Here is a 24,963-nt window from a genome sequence, read left to right as displayed (position 1 = left end):
AAAAAGACCCACAAAAAACCCCTTGCTTACAGGATCCAACGTGGTAATTTTAATACCATCTGTGGGTCACGAGGGGTTGAGAGGTAAGAGGGTGTGAGTTATAAAGAGAAAAGGGTGAAGATGTACTGTGTTTCACTGTGCTTGAAAATATGTAGCCTTCGAGTCTCTATAACAAATGTACTATCACTCTTATTTCCCTGGGTTTCAACTCGAAGGAGTGACAAAGCTGGGATTTGAAGCTAGTTCTGCTGTCTCTACAGCCCACTATATCATACGTGTCCCCAAGGATGATGGGGGACTTGATTTATGGTATTGAATCGCAGGAGTTTATCTTTCTTTCTCATTGGAAAGGTCCGATCCCCCATTTATTGCCTGAAAAGAGCAATATATTTTCTCAATACAATATTCAAACAATATCAAGAGGGTGAAAAGTCCTTCTCCCTTCTCTCCAGATACCCGGCTCCCCTTCCTGAAGGCAATCACTGATACCCGTTGCTTGTGTGTCCTTCCAAAGTGCTCATCTCTTTATTCCTTGCTACCCTAGGCCATATGGGAGAAACCAGCCTGGCTGGGAAGACTTAGAAGCAATATCTGGGGGAGAATTAAGAAGGCCACGCATCGATCGCATCGAGCTTAGCCACAGAGCAACAAGAAGGCAGAAGTCATCATCAGCGCTCACTCTGTTGCCTCTGGGTGACTCTTGTTCACCTCTGTCCCGGCACTGTCCTGGTCACCCTGGCTTGTCCTTTCCTCCCAAAAGAGAACCGCCAGCCTCAAACAGCTCCTGCTGCTACATTCCTCAGAAACCAGCTCTCTGTCCAGCCACACTAAGGATGATGATCTTCACAAAACGTGGTTACATGTCAACAGGTATGACCTTGAGACTCTTCCTACTTCCCTGTGGGTGTCAAGCCAACTGAATATCCGAAAACTGGGACTGCCTGAAATTATTTCATTCCTAGTCAAGTTAAGGACTCTGATCTTAATTCTTTTCTTTCAGGGTGGGACACTTAGCGTTTTGAAACAAAATCTCCAGTGCTGTGGAAATGTGTCCCCCAATATCCCACGACTATACGCTCAAATCTTACCTAGAAAAAGAAAGAAACAGCTATAACAATGAATAGGAGAATTATTCTGACTTTAATAGCCACGAAACGCTATTTCATTCTGCGCCTTCCAAAATAATACTTAGAATACAAAGTCGAAGCAGATGGTTTCACAAACTCAACATTTTCCCTAATCTGGGGCTAGGGGGAGGTGGGTATCTCTGTTGGGAATTATTCAAGAAATCTTTGTGAGTGGAATTCGTTTTGACTTCCACAGGTAATATTCTTCCCACATAATTGGGCACAACTTTACAACTCAAGGGAGAGAAACAGTAGGGATCTTCATCAAAGTCACCTGCGTTAAAGAAAAAAAGAACATTTTCAGTTGTTGCACTGGGGACTTCGCAGATAGTAGAAGTAACAGACTTTTTTTTTTAACCAAATGAAGGAGTGAATAGAGGAATAGAAAGGAAGTAAAGGTTGTGGGGCTTGTCTTGGGTAGTTCATGTGGACCCAGGGTAAATTCGTTCATCTTGACAGCACTGTTTGGGCAATTACAGAAGGCATGTCTTTACTCCGTGTTCATGGAAATGAAACTGCTGGCTCTGACCATCCGAGGGCCACATCCAGACTGCAGATTTGGAACCTGTGGCCAAGAGGCTAGACTACCTGTCTCACCAGCTGTGTCATGGTCACAACCCCAGGCCCTTGGCTCTCTGGATCTGTTACTTGATACAACACTAAAATGCTGGGCATGTTATTAAAAACAAACCTAAAATTCTAGGTACAGGGGGCTGCCATCCCCCCTGAAGAAAGACATGCACATTTGAGCCATATATTTGATAATGAAACAGTATGCCCCAGGGACAGCAAGAGAGCCAATGCCAATGAACTCTTTTGCAAAAATGGTATTTCCCTATCGGCCTCAACTATTATCTACTAAGCAGCTTCCACAACTTCTTCCCTCTATTATATGCTATGGCTCCCCAGTGCCTCCATATGAGCACCGGAATGTATCTGCAAGTTAGCTGGCCAGAGTAATGAACACTTGGGGGCATGGAAAGAGTCTTTCCATATGCACCAACTTTCCCATACAGAGAAGGAGACTGAGACTGTACACTAGACAATCAGCCTAAACTGGGAAACAATGTTGCCCCACACAGTCCAGAAGCTCGTAGGAACTTTGGAGATTATCTGTCCATCCTAGCCTCCTCACGTTGAAGGTAGAAAGAATGTAGCTCCCACTAAGGGAGAGATGTGCCCAAGGTTACAGAGTTAGTGACAGAGCTGGGAGTTGAACCAAAGCCTTCTGACTCCAAGTTTGGTGCCTTATTATTTTTAAAAGATTTTATTATTTATTATTTTTTTTATTTTTGAAGTCATCTCTATACCCAATGTGGGGCTTGAACTCATGACCCCGCGATCAAGAGTTGCATGTTCTACCAACCGAGCCAGCCAGGTGACTCTTGGTGGCTTTATTTATTTATTTATTTATTTATTACCCACCATGCTGATTTCAGATTGGCTGCAGACCTTGGAAATAGAACAGCTGTGTGGAGCCAATATAATGAAAAATACAAGCAGCAGTTCCACCAGCACTGAGGTGTGAGAATGGCTACAGCCGGGCCACCAGAGGTGTTCTGTATGTGTGAACTGGAATCAACTTTGGTCCTTAAGTAAGCATCATTGTCCAGGGCAGTACACAAACAGAGGCATCACAACATCAGCTTGAGTTCTCAAGTTCTTGTTCCCTTTGCCTTTCTCTTTACTTTAGGCTTTTAGATCAAACCTTTCCTGGGACGCCTGGGTGACTCAGTAGGTTAAGGGTCTGCTTTTGGCTCAGGTCATGATCCCAGGGTCCTGGGATTGAGCCCTGCATCAATGGGCAGTCTGCTTCTCCCTCTCTACTTGTGCTCTCTTATGAGCTCTATCTCATAAGAGATAGATATCTCTATCTCAAATAAATAAATATCTTATCTCTATAGATATATCTCTTATCTATATATAAGATATAATATCTATATCTATCTATATATCTCTTATCTCTATGGATAAGATATCTATCATAAGAGATAGATATCTCTATCTCAAATAAATAAAATCTCTAAAAAAAGATCAACCCTTTCCTTACATTTTCCCTTCCAATAACCACCTCCACCTCAACAGCTGTCTCTGTACCTAGAAATTTCTCTTCCTATGGAAGAAGCTGAGCAACTAAGAACGTTGTGCTGCTCAGTAGGTGTTCTTGGTGGCGTGCAATGTGCCCCAGCCGGAGAGCCAGGTCACCTGAGTTCTGACCCCAGTTCTGCTGCTGATGGTGAGTAAGCATCTGTAAGACATTTTCCTTTCCCTGCTTAAGGTTCCTCATCTGGAAAATGACATCACTCTGGACATTGTCTAAGGTTTGTTCCTTCTGGCTTTCACAGTCTCTGACCATTGTTTTGAATCACACATGAATTTGTTTTGACTTCTAGTCTCTTCCCTCCCATTTCAGTGGAATAACCTACCAGGTTTGCATGTACCAAGTTCACTAGGTGCTTCTATACACACTTTCTCAGCCAGAAATGAGCCCAGGTACACACGTGCACACGTGCTTTTAGTTTTGAGGAGGAACCAACTCCCAAGACCACATATGTTGCCTCACATTAATTTGATATTTTTGGAATGTAAGAGTAGACAGCATAGTTTTTCCCTCACCATTTGGGAAGCTGATTTCTGAAAGCATGCATTGCGCAGAGCCTAAAGGTTTGAAGGTAGAACTTGTGGTAGTTGACTTGAAGGATGGTGTCAACAATTTGTCTTGGAAGGTTTTCTTCAGTCTCTCTTGTTTATACCCAACTCGTAGCCCGCACCTGCTGTCCCCATCTGAAATGACACCATAAAAGTTAAAACCAGAAAATACATCAAATTCAACACTTAACATGGGCAAATTGCATGATGTATGAATTGTACCTCAATCATCTTGTTAAAAATATGAAGCTCAATGCAGAGAGTATCTGTTCTAGGTACCTCAAGGGGTCCGCTTCTCTATGAAGTTGTGAGAAGGAAATTTATATTGTAATGTATGACACAGCCAGAGCTAATTCACTTACCAAGGATGCCTCCTTTCCTTAGAGTTTGGCACAGAGACCTGTGGGTTACTGACATGCCCAGGATAAAGGAGGGAGATCTCTGTGCCATTTATAAAATCTTCAAGTTCAAGCACTTGCCTTCCCTAAAACAGACTGAGCTTTGCATTGAGGCTGAGAGAAGTTGTCTGAATTGAATGGAAGAGACTCTGATACACAGAAAATCAATTTGCCTGGACTGGAGATAATCTCAGAGACAACGTCGGAGTCCACCACATCTCTAACTGTGTAGGACGGGCCACTGCTCCATTCAGCTAGGATTCTCCCTGCCTCTGCTGCCTCTCTTTGTTCCCTCATCCACTCAACCCGCTATTGGCTACAGGCCAGAAAGCCCCTGTGACCCAGGGCCTGAAACATAGTAGGGCACTAAATCAACATTCTTTTTAATTGAGTTGAGATTGAGGTGACAGTGACGACAAGCAATTCAAGAATCTGGGCCAAAAGAGAAGCTTCACTAAGTTAAAATATGGCCGAATCACATTCTTCACTTGACTTCATTCATCTCAAAACAAAAGTACAAATCAAGTTCATGACATGCAAACAGCCTCCATGTTGCCAGTGCTCTATGAATTCAAGTCAGGAGTCAAGTTAATCAGATCAGTTGTGGGAAACCCGTGAAATTCAAAACCTTACCCAAAGTGGCATCTTACCCGAAGAATTATCCAGTCGTAACCACCCACAACAGAGGTGTATCTGCCACTGCTCCCGCACACTCTCCTTCATCAGGCAGTAAAACACGAAAATGAGGAATCCTATGTCAAAAGAAGAAGGTCAGTCTGTTTCAGCTTCTTTCACCAACAGTCACCAACACCCAGACCCAGATCTACTCTTATCACTAAACAGTCCTCCTAAGGAACCCCAGAGCCATTATGGCTTTCTGAGCTCATCTTTCTAACTTCCCTGTCAAAAGCAGTGATGGTAAGAAGGTCTGTTTCAAGACTTTCTATCAACCACAGTGTTTCCCCCAGGGCTGCTGTCAATCATAGAGCTCGAGAGAGCAGCCCTGCAAAGGTAGTCCACCTCCAAAATAGTTCTTAATGATCCTTACATCCTGGCATTTGTATCTTTGTGTCATCTCTTTCCACAACATATCAATAGAATATGGCAGAAGTGATGCCATGTCACTTCCAAGAAAAGCTTATAAAAGACATTGTGGCTTCTATCTCTGATTACTCCCTCCAAAGGAACCTAAGTGTTGTAGTGTGAGGACATTCTACAGCCCTGTGGAGAGGCCCACATGGTGAGGAAGTGAGGCTTCCAGTCCCCAGTCATATGAGTGAGGCTTCCTAGAAGCAGATTTTCCAGAACCAGTCAAATTTCCACATGACTACATCCTTGGCTGACAGCTTGACTGCAATTTCCTAAGAGTCCCCAAGCCACGGGCACCTGGGTGACACAGTTGGTTAAGTGCTCAACTCTTGATCTCAGCTCAGGTCTTGATCTCAGAGTCATGAGATTAAGCTCTGCTGGAACCCACTTAAAAAAAAAAAAAAAAGAGTCCCTGAGCCAGAACTACCCAGCTAAGCTGCTCCTAAATTCCCAACCCAGTAACCGGGTATGGTAATATGTGCTGTTGTTTTAGGCTGCTAAACTTTGGGAGTAATTTGTTACATGGCAATAGATAACTAATACACACACTCTTTGGCACAGTTACACCACGTAGAAGCCATAAATTTGGTGTCCTCATTTTCCACTGCCAGTCCTGATTTTGTCCTGAAAGTGGGATCGAGAGGGGTTGAGGGCATCCATCAGCAGCCCTGGCCATTTCTCATCCCCTCTCTCTAAAATACCGCCTTGGGAGAAAAAAAGTAGGACTTGAGATTTTCCTGATGGTAAATGCCCTGAAGGGCAAATTGGATCTCCTATAGTCTGGGTGTGGAATTGGCAGAAATATCTCCCATTAACAAAGCCTTTCCAGGTGCCTCAAACTGAAACTCATCTTTCCCACCTCTGAGGTCCCATAGCATTGTTTCTTCTATGAGTTGCTATATGTGGCCACAGTCTCCCTGTATTGCCCATCTCCTCACCCAGCTGTAAAGACTTTTCATCCTTGTATTACTTCTCTCTTTGCCTCCAGTACTATGTGGCAGCTCAACAGATGTTTGTTGACTTGAACTCCAAGGCACTCGAGACACAAACTCTCAGTTTCTGCAGCCTTCGTATTATGTTCTCTGGCCTCAAAATCTTTCTTTTGACCCAAGTGCAGTTTGCAACCCTTTGTTCTCTATATAAGGTTCAGCTTGCCTCCTCACTGGTCAGTTGTGCTGAAGTAACTGATTAATAATGGGTTGGAGTGGTCCTAACTCATTGCAAGTTGAGCATGAGTCAATAGTAAATGTCCCCAAAGCTCACTTCAGCTAGGGCATCAGTGGAAGTCAAGAATGTTGGTTGAGGCAGGTAAGAATATTCCGCCATCCTGACCCAGCTTGGCCCTTTCTCCCTACCAGTACAATATTCAGGTTGGGAGACTTCATTTTGAAATGATGACGACAAATCAAAGTATTCAAGAATAGAGAAGACTTGGAGTGGGAACACGGGGTGGGGAGAGATGGTAGCTATAGCTACAGACGTAGAAGGGCTGGTATGAAGAGGACAAACTAGGTAATCGAAGCTAGTGTTTACTAAGTAATGATTATGTCATAGGCATTGTGCTGCTAGTGTCATTTTTCTAGTTGAGAGATCTCAGAGTTCTGGAAATCTAGTAAATCTGACCGACTCACGAGGCTAATATTGAAATGGCAGCCTCAAGACCAAACGCAGGAAGTCTGGTTGCAGAGCCCAAGGTCTTAACCACTGCACTGCACATTCTACCCTCAGAAAAGGGGGACCTGGATAAGATGCAGAGCAGATTGGAAGCTACAGCGGTAATCATACTACAATATATCAGTGTATCAAATCAACATGTTGTACCCCTTAAATTTACATGATGTTAAATGTCAAATATCTTTCCATTAGACAAAGAGAGAAACTGAATGCTCTGCTTTACAGAACAGTGAGCTCTCCGTATCTGGAAAGTTCCAGGTAGAGGCACGTGACTTTCTGTCACTCCAGGGGAAGTTGGATTGGGAGGACCTTGGGTCCCCAGCCCCAGCCCTGAGACTCTCTGATTCCAGGTGGGAGGTAACAGTCTGGAGGCTAAATGGGATGACCTGTCTCACTCACTCCCCTGAGGGCTTTATCTCTGTGTAACCGAGTCGAGCAGCGCTCACTCCTTCCGAGCAGCAGCCACCTGGAAGGGGGTGCAGCAACCTGGTGAGAGCAAACCCCAGTCTCGGAGCATGTAAAACTCCTCCAGCTTCAGCAGGAACAAGGGGCAACACAGACCACAAGCACGTATTACCATGCTGATTTCCTGCATGGAGTTTAGTTTGTTCTCAGACTTAAAGGTTATTATATGAATTCCAATGAGCTGCCTCCCAGCTCTCCCTCTCTGCCTGTCAGCCTTCCCTTTTCCTTCCAATAACAGATTGATCTGCTTACTCACTAGCACACAGGCGTGAGGGAAGATATCCGGTTTTTGTCACCTGCCTTTTTATTTGTGCAACCCTTCTTCAGAAATGGCTCACTGTGCACATTTTTCACACCTGACCACAGGGCAACCCCCTTCAGCCAGAACTGCAATCTTGCCACCTGTCGTTTAAATGGCTCATTCGTTCACTTGTTCCGTTGCAGGCTTGCTCGGAGGGCGCATGCGCATGCGTGCGTGCGTGTGTGCGTGTATGTGTGTGCGTGTGTGTGCGTGCGTGTGGTAACTTTAGCTTGAAACTCAGGACGCTGCAAACCCGCCCTCTGGAGGAGGGCACCTTCTATCTTGTAAGGCAGGACTAGGAGAACCAGAAACGCTTGGTGCTTGGTTGCCATAAAACGTATCTGACAGACAGACAACTGGGCTCTGTCCATGTGGGATCTGTGGGACTTTGGGTTTAGTCCTCAGGAGATCCCCCACTGGATTCTGCTTTGAAGCCACGGAGGCTTTCTGCTTAGAAACCACTTTCCCTTTCTACCTCAGGAATGGAGCCCTTGCTTTGGTTTTAGTCTTGGGTTTTGCTCCAAACTGACTAGACTTCCTCCTCCCTTTGTAAGCCTTAAACTGCTTTGCTCTCTTGTTCTTTCCAGCAGCTTCCCCGTTAGCCCCTCTTGGCATAGGGTGAGTGTGTTTCTCGTCAGAATTAGTGAGCAGACATACTGCTGAGGAAGAAATCTGCCCCAGGGATGTGGTTCCTAATCCACTCCTGCATATGTTCTATACCCAGGCTTTCTGTGCCTTTTTACATTCCAATCGGAACATGCTTGGAAGAATCTGGTGGAACAGAAATTTCGGCTGATACACTTCATTGCTCTAAAATGAGATGGTTTCTTGAATCGAAAGACATGAGAGCAAATGTTGTGCCTTATTCTAGATTGCCACTCCATCTCCCTGCAAATGCCTGCCATAGAGTAACTACACACCAAGTCATACTTCCCAAGGTTCTGCAAGGGTTAATAATGATACGACAAAGTGCTCTGAGGCTTAAAAAAAAAAAGTTTGGTTAAAACAAATCTTTTTTTTTTTTTTCGAGCAGAAGATCTCAGAACTTTCACCATGATAATATAGATGGTGCCATTTTAAGAATGGGGGAATATAGTTTGCTGCATTTCCTGAAATTCTTTGACCATGGAACTCTTCTATTGCTGGAACATCCTATGGACTACCAATGGCCTGGAGTCTGGTAAAGGGGTTCAGTGAGTGGATAAGTAGTTTGGAGCACTCAGGGAGACCCTCATTCAATGCACTGCCCAAGCTCCTCCCAGCTGCCCTAGTAGTTTAAATGAACTGGGCCAAATTTGAGGACAAGAAGAGCATGGAGCAGAGCCCAACACTCCCAGGAAATCATTCTGCATGCCTCTTCCCCTGAAGATTTGTAACAGGCAAAGTCAGGTTAAAATGAACATCAACAGTGAGTCAGAGGTGTATTAACCAGACCCCTCACTCTTACTGCTCGTGACGTCTTTGGCCTACCACGCAATCACCTACCACATCACTATCATTTCCTTCTTTCAGCAGAAAATGGGAATAAAATTAAAGAGCTATAGAGGCATTAGCTTACGATCATCTAATTCAACCAGCTGTGGCGACTTGTTCAAGGTCAGTTTGGAGCAAAACCCAAGACTAGAACCTTGGCCTCTTGCCTTGACCCACGGCTCTTTGCTCTTCATCTTCATTCCTTTAATTTCCTAACCTGGCTCCTTCCCACCATATTTGGATGTCTGATGTAGCCAGAGTCTAGGGGGTCAACAGTTTAATGTGTCTGCTGTTCAGTGATTTTTGTGTTCGATGGGATTGTGTGCTTCAGAATATCAACACAAGTGTGGACCCGAACACTTACGAGAACCATGTGGTTTTGGTATGCAGTGTTCAGTATTCTACAGTATTCAGAGAATACTGGGAATACTGTAGAAAGTATCACCAGCCAGTGTTTGATATAAACATTGCCAACTAGCTGGAGTTGAGTTGGCTCTCTGGGCTCTTGTCTATATCCCCAAGTAAGAGTGAGCTCATTTCATGACGTCCGAACATCTGGGTAATGTTTCCAATGACTATCTATCACTTGATTGATACCAGAAGCCTCTTGGAGTATCTTTTCCAAAGCAGCAAAGCTTTGGTGGGGATCTCTGGCTAGCCACGGAAAGGACAAAGAAGAAGAAGTTACCTTGCAACGTGTTGAAAATGGCAAAAAGATAAAAGAACAAAATCCTTACAGGTCCCCAGGCAAAAAAAGCAAACCCCCAGGTGAGGCCAAGTAAGAATGTCAGGCTCATTGTGCCTTTGAGGTCATGCAGGATCGTCTGCCGCCGAGTCTTTCGGCTTTGGGAGTTCATGGAATTCAGCTGAACGAGGACAGTGCAGAACATGGAGAGATTCAGTAGAAATATGAGGCAAAAATAAGCCACAACTGAGGTGTAAAAGATAGAATCGTCTTTAATCCAACAACTGTAAGAGACAAGGAAGAGAAGACCATTGTGAGGCAGAGAAACACACATGTGTACTTTTCAATGAGACTCTGAAGATCACCTTGTCAGCTTTAGTTCACCTGAGAGCATCTGCACTAGAGAGAGGGACTGCCTTGACAAGAGTTCACACACACTCACTGGGGGCAGGTTGGGGCTCAAACCCCAATCTCCTGAGCCCCAGTCCAGGGTTCTTTCCAGTGCCAGAAATCCTAGAGGATATGCAGGCACTTCTCAGTCCAATTCCCTGGGAGGCTTTTTTGTTCCTCAACAGCAGAAAAACAAGTGATGTATTTTCCTCCAAAATGGCTCTTCCCAGCCCCCCACCCCATCCCACCCCACCACCTTACACCTGAGCTTTTGTTTGCAGGATGAATTCTGTTTTGCATGATAAATATCACAGTAAAAGGACACGAGCAATGACTGGCTTTCCTGAATGCTATGTCAAACAATGAAGAGATCATCAGTGTTAATGATGTATATTTTAAACCTCCCTCCACATCCTCGGGTTTGGACGACAAAAGGCAACCCTGGCCACTGGACTCTTAATGGCTCTACCATTTCTATTAAAGAAGAAATAAGTGATGATTCCTATGAATAAATATCTCATCTGATACATTTCCCATGACTAGAGGCATTACCTCTGAGTTTTGAACAGGGACAAGGTTGCCAATTGAACTCTGTGTCAACTTAGCTGAGACCTCTTGTTTAGAACCAGGAAAATCCGTTGCCATCGTACTGTTCACACTGGTGTGGATACGTTCATATGTGTGAGTTTGCGTGTGTTTGTGCACACGTTGGGAGGGAGTGAGGGAAAAAAAGCGTTGAATTTCCCTAATAAAGTTTAATATTTAGGGTTCCCTGAATATCATCTTCAGCCTTAACGGAGGCTATAGAAAACATTTTAAAAAGGGACAGTGCTGGTGTATGTTTGGTTAGAGAATTATCCCTAAAACATATTGTTAAGTATGGAACAGTGTATATCTACCATTTGGATAACAGAGTGTCCAAGAGAATATCTATACAGATCTGATTGTTGGTAATAATAGTTGCATCAAGGAAAAGAGACAGTGTGGCTGGGGGTTGGGAAAAGGGCTTACTTTTCATCCTCTACCCGTTTGTGTGTTTGAATTTTGTACCATGTGCATGTATTACTTCTTCAAAATATAATTACCAAAGGGAAAAAAAAAAGCTCTTAGAGCACTCTGCCTCTTACTAACCAATTCACATATGAAAGGGCTCTTTTCAGGAGGAGTGGAGTTGGTTTTGTTCTGGTTTTGTTTTTGCTTTTGATCTTTGAAGAAGAATCACCAATATGTAGGCACTGGGGGCCCTTTATGCCACGGAACAGCGAGGAGCAAGGCCAGAGGAGAAGGAAAGGAAGAGAAAAGAGAGAGAAAGGAAGGATAATAAGAAATCATATAATTAGAAAGCACCTGCTGGCAGGTGGAACTCAACACAAAAGATGGAGGCGTCTGGGGGGGTGAGACCTCCCACATTTCATTGCAGTCCGATGAGAGAGGAAATCTGTAGTTAAAAAAACCAGCTTGAGAGGCAACAATAAAGAGAATGGATCTGGGTAAGTAAAAAACAATCAGAAGCATGAAAGGAAAGCACGCTATCTAAAGGGCTACATAATAACTGGCTATGCACCTTTAAAGAAGGTTCTGGAAAGATAAAGAAGAAACAAAAGAAGAAAACAAAAGATGGCAAACACAGCATAATGTATAAACTTGTCCAAACACTAAGTTGTACACCAGAAGCTAATGTAACATTGTGTGTCAACTGTACTCAAATAAAAGTAAAATAAAATATTTTTAAAAATTAAAAGAAGAGAGGAAAACAAGGCTGAGCCAATTTACAAAGGAAGGCAGTGGAGTCTTTCGGGGAGACTGTTGTTGATGGTGGAAAATGTCTCCCAACCGTCTCCCTCTTCCTTACAGTGCTCACTACAACTCCTCCCGGGTTCTGTGAGCTTTCTAATCATAATCATGGCCCGTTATGGAGAACATGTGGAACAGGCCATATGCTGAACATTTTATATATGTGATGTCATTTTAATTACACACTACATGGACAGCAGACATTATTGTCCCCCATTTTCCAGTGGAGGAAATGGAAGGAAGAGGTAAAGTAAGTTGCCCAAGGTCACACAGAGCCAGTCACCTAATCGTTATATGAGTTTGACTGTGACTGTGTTTAAGCCAAAAAAGGCTGAGGCTGAGTGTCCCCCCACCACCACCCCGAGCCAATGTCAAGACCAAGCCACAGGTCAGAAACACTCCCCGCCCCTGAGACCCTGATCACATCATCACCTGAGATGCTGGTACTTACAATGGAGTCGTTGAGCTCAGAGATCCATATAGATCTTTTTTCACACATAACGTTATCGCCACCATGATCCCCGGGATTCCTAGAGGGGGAAGCAAGCCAAAGGCATCCCATTAGGAAGTGGGAGAAGTCCTGATCATTGAAGGTGAGCCCTGATACACCAAGACACTGTTTAATTGAGCCACAGATGTGCGGGCATCAAAATACCATTGTTTGCAAAATGTTTGTGAATTTTCCCAAGTTAAACATTTCTAGGAGTGCTCCAATCTGCTAAACTAAACAGCATGCCAAAGGCTCCAATACAACGCCCACTGGTTATTAAAAATAGCTCAAGTGCCAAAAAATCAACTTGGCAATAGAAGTATCTAGTTCATCGTAAGAAAGGTTCGCATCAAGCATTTCTTCCCAGATGATGGGCTGCCAATTCTTTTCTCCTTTTCGATAAAGCCCCTTAGTTCCCAGGATCTTTTTGTCTAGGTCACCTTGGAGGAAGGGCAGAGACAATCAGCTGCAGCCTTCAGTGCTTTCTGACAGGGGGGCTGTTTCCACACTCGTTACTAGTTTGACATTTTGACTAGATCGACCAGTTAATGACCAGTCAGTTCAGCCAGACTATAATAAAGCAATCAGTTCCGTTAAAGTGGTCAAACGTGATGTGAGTGTAGACACAGGATTTAAAAATCCAATTGTGTGTACATTTGCAAAACTTACATGATTTCTTCATTTCTAACAATGTATTTGTCCTCAACTAAGAGCATTACACCTGCACATGGTTTAGGGATTTCGTAAGATGCTTTGCAAGGCTGTTCTGAATCCCAGAGTGCCAAGCATCTTGAAAAATCCTCCACTGTCCTGTTCTGTGAGAGACAGGACAGTCCCACCTGATCTGTATATCACACAGTTAGCACAGTGCCTGGCGTCATGTAGATATTTACAAAAGTACCTGTTGAAAAAACAAACAAACAAACAAAACAAAACTGGGACAGACCCATAAATAGAAAGAACAAACTAAGGGTTGCTGGAGGAGAGAGGTTGGGGGTGGGCAACACAGGTGAAGGGGAGCGGGAGGGCAGGCTTCCAGTCATGGAATGAGTAAGTCACAGGGATGGAAGGCGCAGCCTAGGGAATGTCTCGAATGGTATCTGGAATGGCGCTGTATGGGGACAGATTGCAGGGAGCATGGCAGAACGTGTAGACTTGTCCAGTCACGATGTCGCACACCTGAAACTCATGTAACATTGAGTGTTAAAAAAGGTTTTTTTAATCTGTTGGAAGCCAGAAATGGGGGATGGAGGGAAGCCTCACATCTACAGTGTGAGTTGTGAGGTGGTCCCCAAGCTGTGTTTACCCTTTGGTAATGAACAGATCAATCCATAACTGGTTACTGCACAAAAAGATCCCCTACTGGTTATTAAAGAAAAAATGAGGACCGATCAACTGCCTTGGACAGGGATTTAAATGCAGGAGTAAAAACTTTTCAACAGGTTGCTTTGGCATTAAGAAGACAGAACTTCAAACATAAGAAGATTGCATTTGTTTAAGATTTAAATGCTCCGAAAGTCCCCTTAGCGGGACAGCTCTGCAGTGGCTCCCTGGTGACCTTGCAGGTACCCAATGGGCAGAGCAGGCAAAGTCTGGACTAGCAGGGGACCTGAGCTTGGGCAGAAAGCCCGTGAGCCCGCACAAGTTGGAAGAGACTCCAGGTGTGTGAGGAGGTGCGGAGGCTGTCCCCTACTCGCCTCTCCATCTCCTCCAGAGGCTGTCGTGAGGCAGTTTCTTGTGCCTCCCAGGTTCGGGGAAGGTGTGGGGCTTTGCACCCCGCCCCCTCAGCACAGAGCTGCAGAATAGAAAAGTGCAGAGCTCCAGCTCATAACTGGCTCTTTGGCTACAGGGAATCCCTCAACTCATGTGGCAGCCATCTGCTCCCTTTTGTTTTGGTGTCACTCTTTTATAGTGTGGGGGACAAGGACCTGAGAGCTGGCGCCTTTAGCTACTCTTCCCTTAGCTGGATAAGAAAGCCATCAGCTGAATCTGAAAGCAGCTTGTTACATCTGGACTGGTCCAGGCGGTCGGGCCTTGGCCTTGACTTTGGCTTGGGTGTGTCCTTGACACTCCCTAGGTTTATCCCACCTCCAGGTTCCAAGTCTTCGCCTTCGCTGCTGCTCCTTGCACCCCGGAAAGTGCGTGTGGAACGAGATCAAGAGAAAAAAGCAAGCCTTGGGGAACCCCGCCACCGGAGGAGCGAGTGAAGGAGGAGGGGACTGAGATGGAAACCACGGATGAGAGATGACAAGGGGGAAGGAAAGCCAGGACCGAGTGTGATTTCCAGCCCCTTTACAGTGTGGGTTATCTGCTTTGGGGATTATTCATGAAGCCTCTTCTGCAAGGTTTTTCAATCTCCTGGTTGACTTGAGATGAGGGCTGCCAGGCACCGGAGTGTGCTGACTGCTTTGGGCTCCGTGTTTCTGATGGATTGCAAAGTGTGCTAAAACAACTTTAGATTATGCTCTGCTTAGTATTTGCCTGTCTCTGCTCCCCACATTAGCATGGATAATAGCACTGACTGTGTATCCTGTGAAAGCATGTGCTATGTTAATGAACTCATTAAAAGGATGAGGAGCTAATTGGGAAGCTATTGTCTTTACAAAGGCAGTAGAAGATAAAATCTATCTTCGCATGGATCCTGTGTCCCACTTCACATACGCCTCCTGTGTCTCCAACACATACTCTGAACTCAATATCTATTTTGAACAGGCAAAGGGGGGTCAGGAACTGAGCTGACTGTGTCAGAAATACAGGACAGCAAACCAATGAAGAAACATTTAAATTAGGGAATTGTCATGCTGGGTTCCCTTCCTGGCTTCTTCTATCGGGGAACAGCCACAATGACCACCATGGGGTATAGTGGGAATCAGGGCGTGTTTGACCCAGCACCCCTCCGCACATTCCAAGCCCTTTCCCTGTCCCGTCAACAATATGGCTGCATCATAGAGGTTATGTGTCCAAACTATGGAGCCAAATCTCTGGTTCAAATCCCAGTTCTGCCGCATACCAGCTGTGTACACTGGTGAATTACCTAACCTCTCTGCACCTCAGTGTCCTCACCATGAGATGGGAATAATGATGAAATCCTTCTCTTGGAAGTATTGTGAATGCTGAATAAGGATGCAGCATCCTTACTGATGATAATAACAGAATTTGGTCCTGAATACTGTGTCTCAGGAAGCCGGAATTAGAAATAAACACAGGCCTAAAATAGAGACATCAGACAAGCAGATATCCTTACCCCAACCAACGAGACAAAATTTAAGGATATAATTGGGGACATATATGTTGAAGACTCTGACGAGAGACAAGTACATGTGGACCCCCTCTAGGCCCATCCAAGTCAAAGAGACGAGCAGGAAGTAATGGAGGGCCACTGCAGCTGTGACACAGAGTCCGGCTTTCTGAAATGATGAGGACCAGGAATTGACCAGAAACGTCAGGTTTAACATCAGTAGTGCCATGCACAGGTTGATCAGGATTTTGGAAGGATGATCTTTTCGGAGTTTGCTAAAAGAAAAGGCACAGTGTTTGGTTAGGGAGGGTCTCTGGTTTTAATGAAGCATTGCCACATCTTATCTGCCTGAGAAGGGAAAGAATAAAAGAAGCGCCTGGGGACACCTGCGTGCCTCGGTCGGTTCAAGTTAAGCAGCCAACTGTGGATTTCAGCTGAGCTGGTGATCTTGGGGTCATGAGATTGAGCCGTGCATCAGGCTCTGCACACAGGAGTCTGCTTGAGATTCTCTCTCCCTCTGCACCCCCCCTTTCTCTGTCTTTAAAATAAATAAATCTTTTTTTAAAAAATCAAAGAAAAGTAGTATCTATTAAAATTAACTTGCTCACAGACTCCTGGGTGGCTCAGTGTGTTAAGTGTCTGCCTTCGGCTGGGGTCATAATCCCAGGGTCCTGGAATCAAGTCCTGTATTGGGCTCCTTGCTGCACGGGGAGCCTGCTTCTCTTTCTGCCTCTGCCCCTGCTTGTGCTCTTTCTCGCTCTCTGTCTGACAAACAAATAAATAAAATCTTTAAAAAAACTAACTTACTCATTTTACCTTACATGTAATGGATTTTTCGAGCTCCCCACCCTTTTTCCAGGTAGAGTCAAAGTATCCTAAATACCGTGACCTTCACTAACAGTAATAATAGTAGCCTCTCTGAGCTAAGCAGCACCCTTTTTTCTTTTTCCTTTTCTTTTTGTCTTTTGGGGAGAAGGAAGGAAGGAGTTTCCTGGATACCACCATTGTGTTATTATGCCTTCAGCAGACTTGGGGCTGGATCCACTTGTTGTTTCTTCTGTTGTTGATTTTAGTCCTTCTGACAGGTGTGAGGTAATAATCTCACTGTAGTTTTGATTAGCAGTTCCCTGATGCTGAGGGATGTCGAGCATCTTTTCAGATGTCTGTTGGTTCCCTGGATGTCTTCTTCGGAGAAATGTCTGTTCATGTCTTCTGCCCATTTTTAAAAAAATATTTTATTTATTTATTTGACAGAGAAAGAGAGAGATCACAAGCAGGCAGAGAGGCAGGCAGAAGGAGAGGGGGAAGAAGGCTCCCTGCTGAGCAGAGAGCCAAATGTGGGGATCGATCCCGGGACCCTGAGACCATAACCCAAGCCGAAGGCAGAGGCTTCAACCCACTGAACCACCCAGGTGCCCCTCTTCTGCCCATTTTTAACTGGATTACTGTTTTTTGGGGGGTGTTGAGTTTTATCACTTTTTGTATATATTTTTAAACTGTTGAATTGTTTTAAAAGTTTATTTCTTTTTTTTTAAAGTAATCTCTATTCCCAACGTGGAGCTTAAACTCACGACCCTGAGATCAAGAGCTGCGTGCTCCACTGACTGAACCAGCCAGATGCCCCATTTTTTTTTAAGATTTCATTTATTTATTTAAAAGAAAGAGATCACAAGTAGACAAAGAGGCAGGCAGAGAGAGAGGGGGAAGCAAGTTGAGCAGAGCAGAGAGCCCGATGTGGGGCTCGATCCCAGGACCCTGAGATCATGACCTGAGCAGAAGGCAGAGACTTAACCCACTGAGCCACCCAGGCACCCCACCCCATTTTTTAAATATATATTTTGAATACCAACCTTTTATCAGATACGTCATTTGCAAATATCTTCTCTAGAGGGAATATTTTCAAATTTCAGAAGGCTCCTTTATTCTTTCTCCCATTCGATAACCTCCCCTCACCCCCCGCACTCAACACACATGGTAGAAGTAATCAATATTCTAACTTTTGTTAGACTTAGCTTGGCCTGTACTTAGAACTTCATATAAATGGAACCATGCAGTATGCTCTCGGCTTTTTCTGGATTCTGCTTCCTTTTGTTCAACAATACACCTCAGAGTTTGGATATTACGTTCCGTGTTGTACAGAAGTCCATTCTTTTTTATTGCTGTGAAGTATTCCATTTTATGAGTATACCACAATTTATTCATCTAGTCAACTGCTAATGTGCATTGAGGTTGTTTTCAATTTGTAGCCACTACAAATGAAGCTAATGTGAATATTCGGTTTTTTTTTTTTTTTAAGATTTTTACTTATTTAATTTGAAAGAGAGAGTAGAGTGAGAGCGAGAGAGAGAGCATGAGTAGGGGTGAGGGGCAGAGGGAGAGGGAGAAGCAGACTCTCTCCACTGAACAGGGAGTCTGACACGGGCCTGGATCCCAGGATCCTGGGATCATGATCTGAGCTGAAGGCAGATGTTTAACTGACTGAGCGACCCAGGTGCCCCTGCTGTGCATATTCTTGTATAGATCTTCCGGTTGATATATGCACTTATTTCTCTCTAATAGTGAAGTTTCTGGTCAACAGATAGATAGGTATTTATCTTCAGCAGGTATTGCCAAAGAACTTTTGGAAGTATCTGTGCCATTTTACACACCCTTGTCGGCACTTGCTCTTGTTAGTACTATTAATTTTAGCCATTCTGGTAGGTGTATAGAAGTGTAACTGTGCTTTTCATTAACACTTCTCTGATGAGTAATGATGTTGAGAACGTTGTCGTATGGATATTAGCCATTTGGGTAAGGATTAAGGTTAAGCATGGATATCCTCTTTTGTGAGGTCTCTTTCAAATTCTTTGCCTACTTTTAATTGTATTGTCTATCTTTTTCATTTGTAAGAGTATATATATTATTATATAAAATTATTATAATTATTAATTTATTACATTTATTATATATTATATAACTGTATAATTATTAATTACACAATTATATACAATATATAGTATATATATAATACAGATAGATAGATACTCTGCATAAAAGTCCTTTGTCAGATATCAGCATTGCAATTATCTTCTCCCAGTTTATGGTTTGCCTTTTCACTACCTTGATTGTGTCTTTTGGTGAAAGAAGTTCATAAGTTCAATGAAGTCCAATTTATCAACTTTTCCTTTCATGGTTAGCATTTTGTACCCCATTAGAGAAATCTTACCCTACCCCAAACCTCTTTCTTTTTAAAAATCCAATTACAACCACTCTCTTGCTCTCTCCCTCTCTTTTTTTGAAAGAGCCTTGGTCATTTAAAAAAAAAAATCTGTCTACTTCATAATCTAATGGATTTGACCTCTTCCTATTGTGATGAGTAGGAACATTTTATGAAATTAACGTGGTTACAATGACAATAGCATCCATCAAATCAAATTAAACCTACTCGGAGAAAGACTGTATCAACTTACTGAAAAGCTATGTATGTCACTATTGCAACTCCCAGGAAAATGGAGGAGATTCCACATCCAATGTACGTTATCAGCACTAATATCCGTTCATTCACTGTATCCATTGCAGACCTGGATAAATCCTAGGAAATGCAATATGTTGTATTTTACACGTTTGCCAGAGCAAGTTTATGGTAAAACGTTTCCTGGGTTCACCAACAGGAGGTTCTCAGGATATACAGCCTCTCTGCTACAGCTCTTATAAAACCAGAATATGTGGATGAATATACAATAAGACTGTATACTGTTTGTTGGCTATGCCTGGTGCAACTTACTGTGTACAGGTAATGGAGAGCCATCAACAGCCCTGGAAGAACATTTAGTCTTGGCTTTATTGTCATTAACATGTTCCACACTTAAAATATACCCAAACTAACAGATGTGAATTTGGGATGCAAGGTGAATCAGTATTTGAACTAAGCATCCCGAAACACTACACAGAATATTAAAAAAAAAAGTTCCTTTCCCTTAGACCTTAAATAACTTTCATAAAATTAAGAGACAAAGTGGATCTTAGAGATCACATAATCCCAAAATTTCCTAACCCGGGGATCATAAAAGACTTGAAATGGCAGGCAAAATCATTTGACTGTATGTGTGCATTGTTCTGGGGAGAAGGTCCAGAGCTTTCCTCGGATAGTAATAGAGATTCACGAATCATAAAAGGCTAAGAAGCACTGGTCTACCCTGGTTGTTCTTAACTGAAGCGATATCGCCCCTCTCCTCCACCCTGGATATCGGCAATGTCTAGACATTTTTGGTTGTCTCAGCTGGGAAAGGGAATATGGGCATCTAGTGGGTAGAGAGGCCAGAGATGTTGCTAAACATCTGACCATGCACAGAACAGTCCCCCACAAGGAAAAATATTTGGCTCAGAATATCAACAGTGTGCACAAGAAACAACTCAAGCACAATGCATTCCGATGACAGTATACACTATATATAATAAAGTAACTCAGGAGAGCTAAGAAAGTACTCAGAGAGGGGTAGAGAAGAAGGAACACATTTAAGAGTCATTTTCTTTCTTTTCTTTTATCAGTAAACTCTGCCCAACGTGGGGCTCGAACTCCTGACCCCAAGATCAAGAGTCAGGCGTTCTTCTGTCTGAGCCAGCCAGGCACTATTTTGAAGGAAAACTCATCAAGTCCCCATGTTGGGGAGCGCCATGGGGAACTAAAGAGATGGAAGAGTTAATTACTGATGACTCTGAAGCTCTAAGCCTGAATAAGAGAACTGATGAGATGAGTCTTTTTTGGTAAGTACTGCAAGAATTTAAAACAAATTATATCTTTCCTACACTGCAATCTGACAATTAAAAAATTTAATGACCATACCCTTTGACCCAGCATTTCTGCTTCCATCAATTTATCCCACAGAAGTAGTTACACCAAGGTCAGAAGAGAAATGAATAAAAATGTGTATTACAGCATTGTTCATAATGGAAAAAAACAGTAACAGCTAAAATGCCTACATGTAGGGGATTGGCTACATTCATCATGTTAAATCCACAATATAGAGAATTCTATAAAGGCATTTTGAAAATTGAAGTAGATGGATAGATCTTTGCCAGAAAGATGCCCCACTGCATTGTTAATACAAAGAAAGTGGTAAACAGCGTGAATAATTTGATCCTGTTTCTATAAAACAAAAACATATACTAATATACACGTAGGGAAAGAATGTGAAAGAATTTACATAAAGGTGTTAAAGGCAGTGATTTCTTGGGAGGGGATTATAAGGACCTTTTCTGTAATGTTTGAATTTTGAAGAGCAGGCATTACTTTGATAAGGAGAGAAATATTTATTTCAATCTGCTCTACTTTGTGTGAAAAAAGAGGTGGCTTTTTTTCCAACTCATACACCCCTTTTCCATCACAGTTCACACATGTTATTTCTAGTCTTCAATCTAATAAAAGTTGTCCAAACTCTATCAAGGAGTGATTAGCAGACAACTCACCATTAAGACTCCAAAATGGGTGAGGTGGTCACACTGACAGATTGTGTGATTTACGTTCGTTTCTTTTACTTTACAGCCTGACGAATTCCATCCACCTTGCCCATCTGCAGGAGACAGAAGGGAATTTCAAAGCAATTTTGTTTTTCTCAGATATGTTTAACTTTTCATTATATGCACCTTCGGAGCACGTGTTCTAATTAGTATTTTTTGTTAAGAGAGCAAGATAGAGGTATAGTTGAACATTGCAATCAAATAAATTCTAATAGGCAAAATAGACTTTGGGGGGACTTCATGCATGGCATTCCATCTTGGGCTCTCACTTCCTGTCCCAAAACAAGAACTCCTACAGATTCCTTCTACAGATCAGGACAGACTTTAATCATAAACCACAGTCCTGCCACCATGCTGGAGTGACAGAGTTAGGACTGTTTTCTTAAGTAGCACAAATAGGGAGCAGGTAGATCTAGAACTTTCTGAAGGACATGAGCTACAGAATCTAGGCTGACATCTGGGCCTGCTTGGTGGTGTTGGAAGAAACATCTGAAACCACCAGTTCCAGCCGGATCATGGGCTGTCTGTCACTCCTTAGGGTCAACTAAAGCCTCTGCTTTACTTGACACTTGCCTCGTTTCTCACTCCTGAGTTTATTCAGGGTTCTAAAACCAACCTCCACAATTCCACGTAACCTGTAGACCTCAGATACTAGACCAGATCTGGAGTAGAACCTCCAGGGCGGCACTAGACCAGAGAGGTTATTGTAAAGCGGGGAGCTAAATGCAATCAAAATTTGTCCATCCAAGATAACCCCATAGATTCCAGAGGTTCTGGACCCATGGACAGAGGGTGGGGACAACGGGTGACCTGGGAGGAATCTGGCCACTGGCTCAATTTATTGAGGCTGTCAGTGACAAGGTTTACCATTTAAGAGGAATCTTATCCTGGGAGACTTGAAGAGGACCAGGAAAGGATGTGCCATCTCTGTTGTAGGGAAGGAATAGTAGTCCTACATCCTAGGGAGTCCAACAGAAGGAGAATTTCCTTTTTCTCCCAGAATTTCAAGGATACTGAAAAGGAAAAAGTTCCCAGGCTGAGGGGCACATAGCCCCTGGCATTCCAGGGAAAATGGGTTCTGGATGGGAGCACTTTGACATTTGACCATATCTCTGGAGATTCCAATGGAGCAGTCAGACTGAAGAGGAACCCATTCTATGATTCCCGTTCCCAACCCCTTCTCTTATTGTCCCCAAAGATTCATATCTAGCCAAACAGGAAGGGCCCTTCAAGCCCACCCAGCAAGTCTTACCCCCTTGGTGAAAAGATAAAAAGATTGGGGCCCCTAGAGAGTAAATGGACTCCTCAAGGTCACACAGTCAGTCTAGAGGAGATGAGGGAAAAAGGGAAGAAGAGAGTAGATGTTGCAAATCTCCACAGGAAAACATAGATGGGGAGCCAGGTGTTTATTTCTCAACTTGCTTTAAACAACTCAAGGCTACCCTGCACCGGGTCTTCCAAATTCCCTTATTCTCAAGTTGTATGACTTTTCTGATCCCCCAAATAAGTCTCTTATCAAAAAGAAAGGCTTTTTTTAACCCTCCATGCCCTAACTAGATATAAAACTCATATTCATATCTTGGTCAGTCAGAGTTCTCTGTAGGGTCTGGTAAGACAGTACGGCTTCCTGTCATCCAACTGCCAACTAGGAAAATGGTCAGGGGAAAAGTCTCATTGAGGGCTGAAGACAAAGCTTGCTCAGAAAAATACTTACTGTTACTCCCAAAGTCCCAAAAGGCACAGTGAACTCGATCATAATTCTAGAAAAAAGAAAAATCAGGGGTAAACAACTTTTCTTGTGATAGTTACCACACAATGATGTGTACACAGAAGCATTTTCTTCTCAATGTTTTTACAAACAGTAGACAGACAGACAGATACACACACACACACACACACACACACACACACTCACTCGGACCATTTGCTAGTTGGCGTTAAGACTAACCCCAAGTGACTTGGGGTTTATAAGTGAGAAAACAGCATGCTACTGCATGGTGGTCTAGTATGTGTCCTTTAAAATGTTTGGTACGGGCTTCTGGGTGGCTCCGTTGGTCAAGCATCTGATTCTTGGTTTCGGCAGAAGTCATGATCTCAGGGTATTGGGATCGAGCCCCACGTCAGGTTGTGTGCTCAGCTGAGAGTCTACTTCTCTTCCTCTTCCTCTGCCCCTCCCCGTGCTTATGTGTGCTCTCTCTCTCCCTCAAATAAATACATAAAATCTTTAAAATAAATTAATACATAAACAAACAAATAAGCAAATACAATATGTCATAATGTAAGAGTAATCAGAACATCTTCCAGATGTGCGTCTTGCTTTGTTCCATGGACCTTCCTCATAGCATGGCCCCAAAATGGCAGTCTTCGCTCCTGCCTCAGATGAAGACAGAGAGTCCACCTCCTGCCCCTAGGCCAGAGGAGCTGCTGACCTCTAAGCACTTGCTAAAGGGAAAAAAAGAGCAGCAGGAAGCAACTGCACATACTGATGAAGTACAAAATGACATAGACAGACTTATGAACAACCCAGCATGGAGATCTTGAAACTAGAACAGAAATAAAACAAACTCCACCAACCACGTTTTTCAGAAAAGATCAGAACTGATGGCCAAGAGTCAACCATCCACAGGTGTCTGCACTGCTCGGGGAGGGGGATGAAGAGATGCTGAGCCAAGGTGACAGAACTCGAAGATATGAAATCAGGTAGGTTTCAGAACAGATTTTTACTTTGATGAAATCTCTTCCTTCAAAAATAAAGTTCTCTCCAAAGAATTTCATCTGACCGAGAGTGGTGATTTCCTCTTCCAAGTCCACTGAAATCAAATGGAAATCCAGAAAGGATTTGATGAAACATACAGGTCCAAAACAGAATGGAGTCAGCAGGAAGAGACTGCATGACGAGCCCGAGAGCTTCTTCCCCTGGTTTCCTGATGATTCCGATGCCGTTGCAGATGAACCAGCAGAGGTCATTGAAGATAACACTTGGCCAAATCCATGACTGCACTACTTTGTTCTCGATATGGATGATGAAGGAGGGGAAGAAGAAGTAGATGGTGATGAAGAAGGAGGATTGGAAGATATTGATGAAGGGGAGGAGGAAGGAGAAACTGAGTCATGGAACAGTCATGGATCCCAACCTTCTTTTTAAAAATTTCTCCAGTCCTTGGCAGCAAGTTGCAGCCCACATGCCCCCATCTTGTGCCCATTTGTCCTGTTTTTTCAAGTATCTCTTCTCTCCATCTATACCATGGTTCTCAACTTGTTTTGGGGGGAAATGCCTCAAGAGGAATACAGTGGGGGAAAGAATCTCTACCCTTTCTGTTCCAAATTAATTTTTAGCCCTTCCTGTCTCAACACAAACATTCTGGAATGAATACCACCATGTTCTGTGGGAAAAAAAGGAAACCTTTCAGCTCCCCTAGCTCTGCAGGAAACTGAAAGGTGTGGGACCCACGTGTGGGAGTGCCTCGAGTTCCAGTTTTCCTCCTTTCTCTGGATATTGGGCTTAGAGATTACAGCGTTTCTACTTGAGTATGGAGTATGGACAGTATTGAGCAACATGCATCTGTCTACTTTCTCTTGGTTAAAAAAAAAAAAAAAAGAAAGAAAGAAAATTTAAAAATGAAGTACAAGGGCACCTGGGTAGCTCAGTTGGTTGAGCATCTGCCTTAGGCTCAGGTCTTGCTCCCAGGATCCT

At 43.4% G+C, this 24,963-nt stretch overlaps 1 protein-coding gene and 1 pseudogene across 1 annotated transcript in view; one reads left to right on the top strand and one right to left on the bottom strand.

The window, feature by feature from the left end:
* Positions 1–1,216: 1,216 nt before the first annotated feature.
* The window catches only part of ADGRG4 (adhesion G protein-coupled receptor G4), a 96,696-nt gene continuing 72,949 nt past the window's right edge, over positions 1,217–24,963 (bottom strand). The window contains 9 exon segments of the mRNA XM_059156850.1: positions 1,217–1,401; positions 3,744–3,911; positions 4,825–4,926; positions 9,865–10,145; positions 12,497–12,575; positions 15,780–16,048; positions 19,223–19,344; positions 21,219–21,322; positions 22,984–23,029. Of these exon segments, the coding sequence (XP_059012833.1) occupies positions 1,217–1,401; positions 3,744–3,911; positions 4,825–4,926; positions 9,865–10,145; positions 12,497–12,575; positions 15,780–16,048; positions 19,223–19,344; positions 21,219–21,322; positions 22,984–23,029 (1,356 nt within the window).
* LOC131822095 (protein SET-like) lies at positions 23,613–24,414 on the top strand (annotated as a pseudogene).

Source organism: Mustela lutreola, chromosome X (genome assembly GCF_030435805.1).
Source record: "Mustela lutreola isolate mMusLut2 chromosome X, mMusLut2.pri, whole genome shotgun sequence".
NCBI lineage: Eukaryota > Metazoa > Chordata > Mammalia > Carnivora > Mustelidae > Mustela > Mustela lutreola.
The sequence above is the reverse complement of the archived record's forward strand: the minus strand, read 5'-3'. Positions and strand labels throughout refer to the sequence as shown.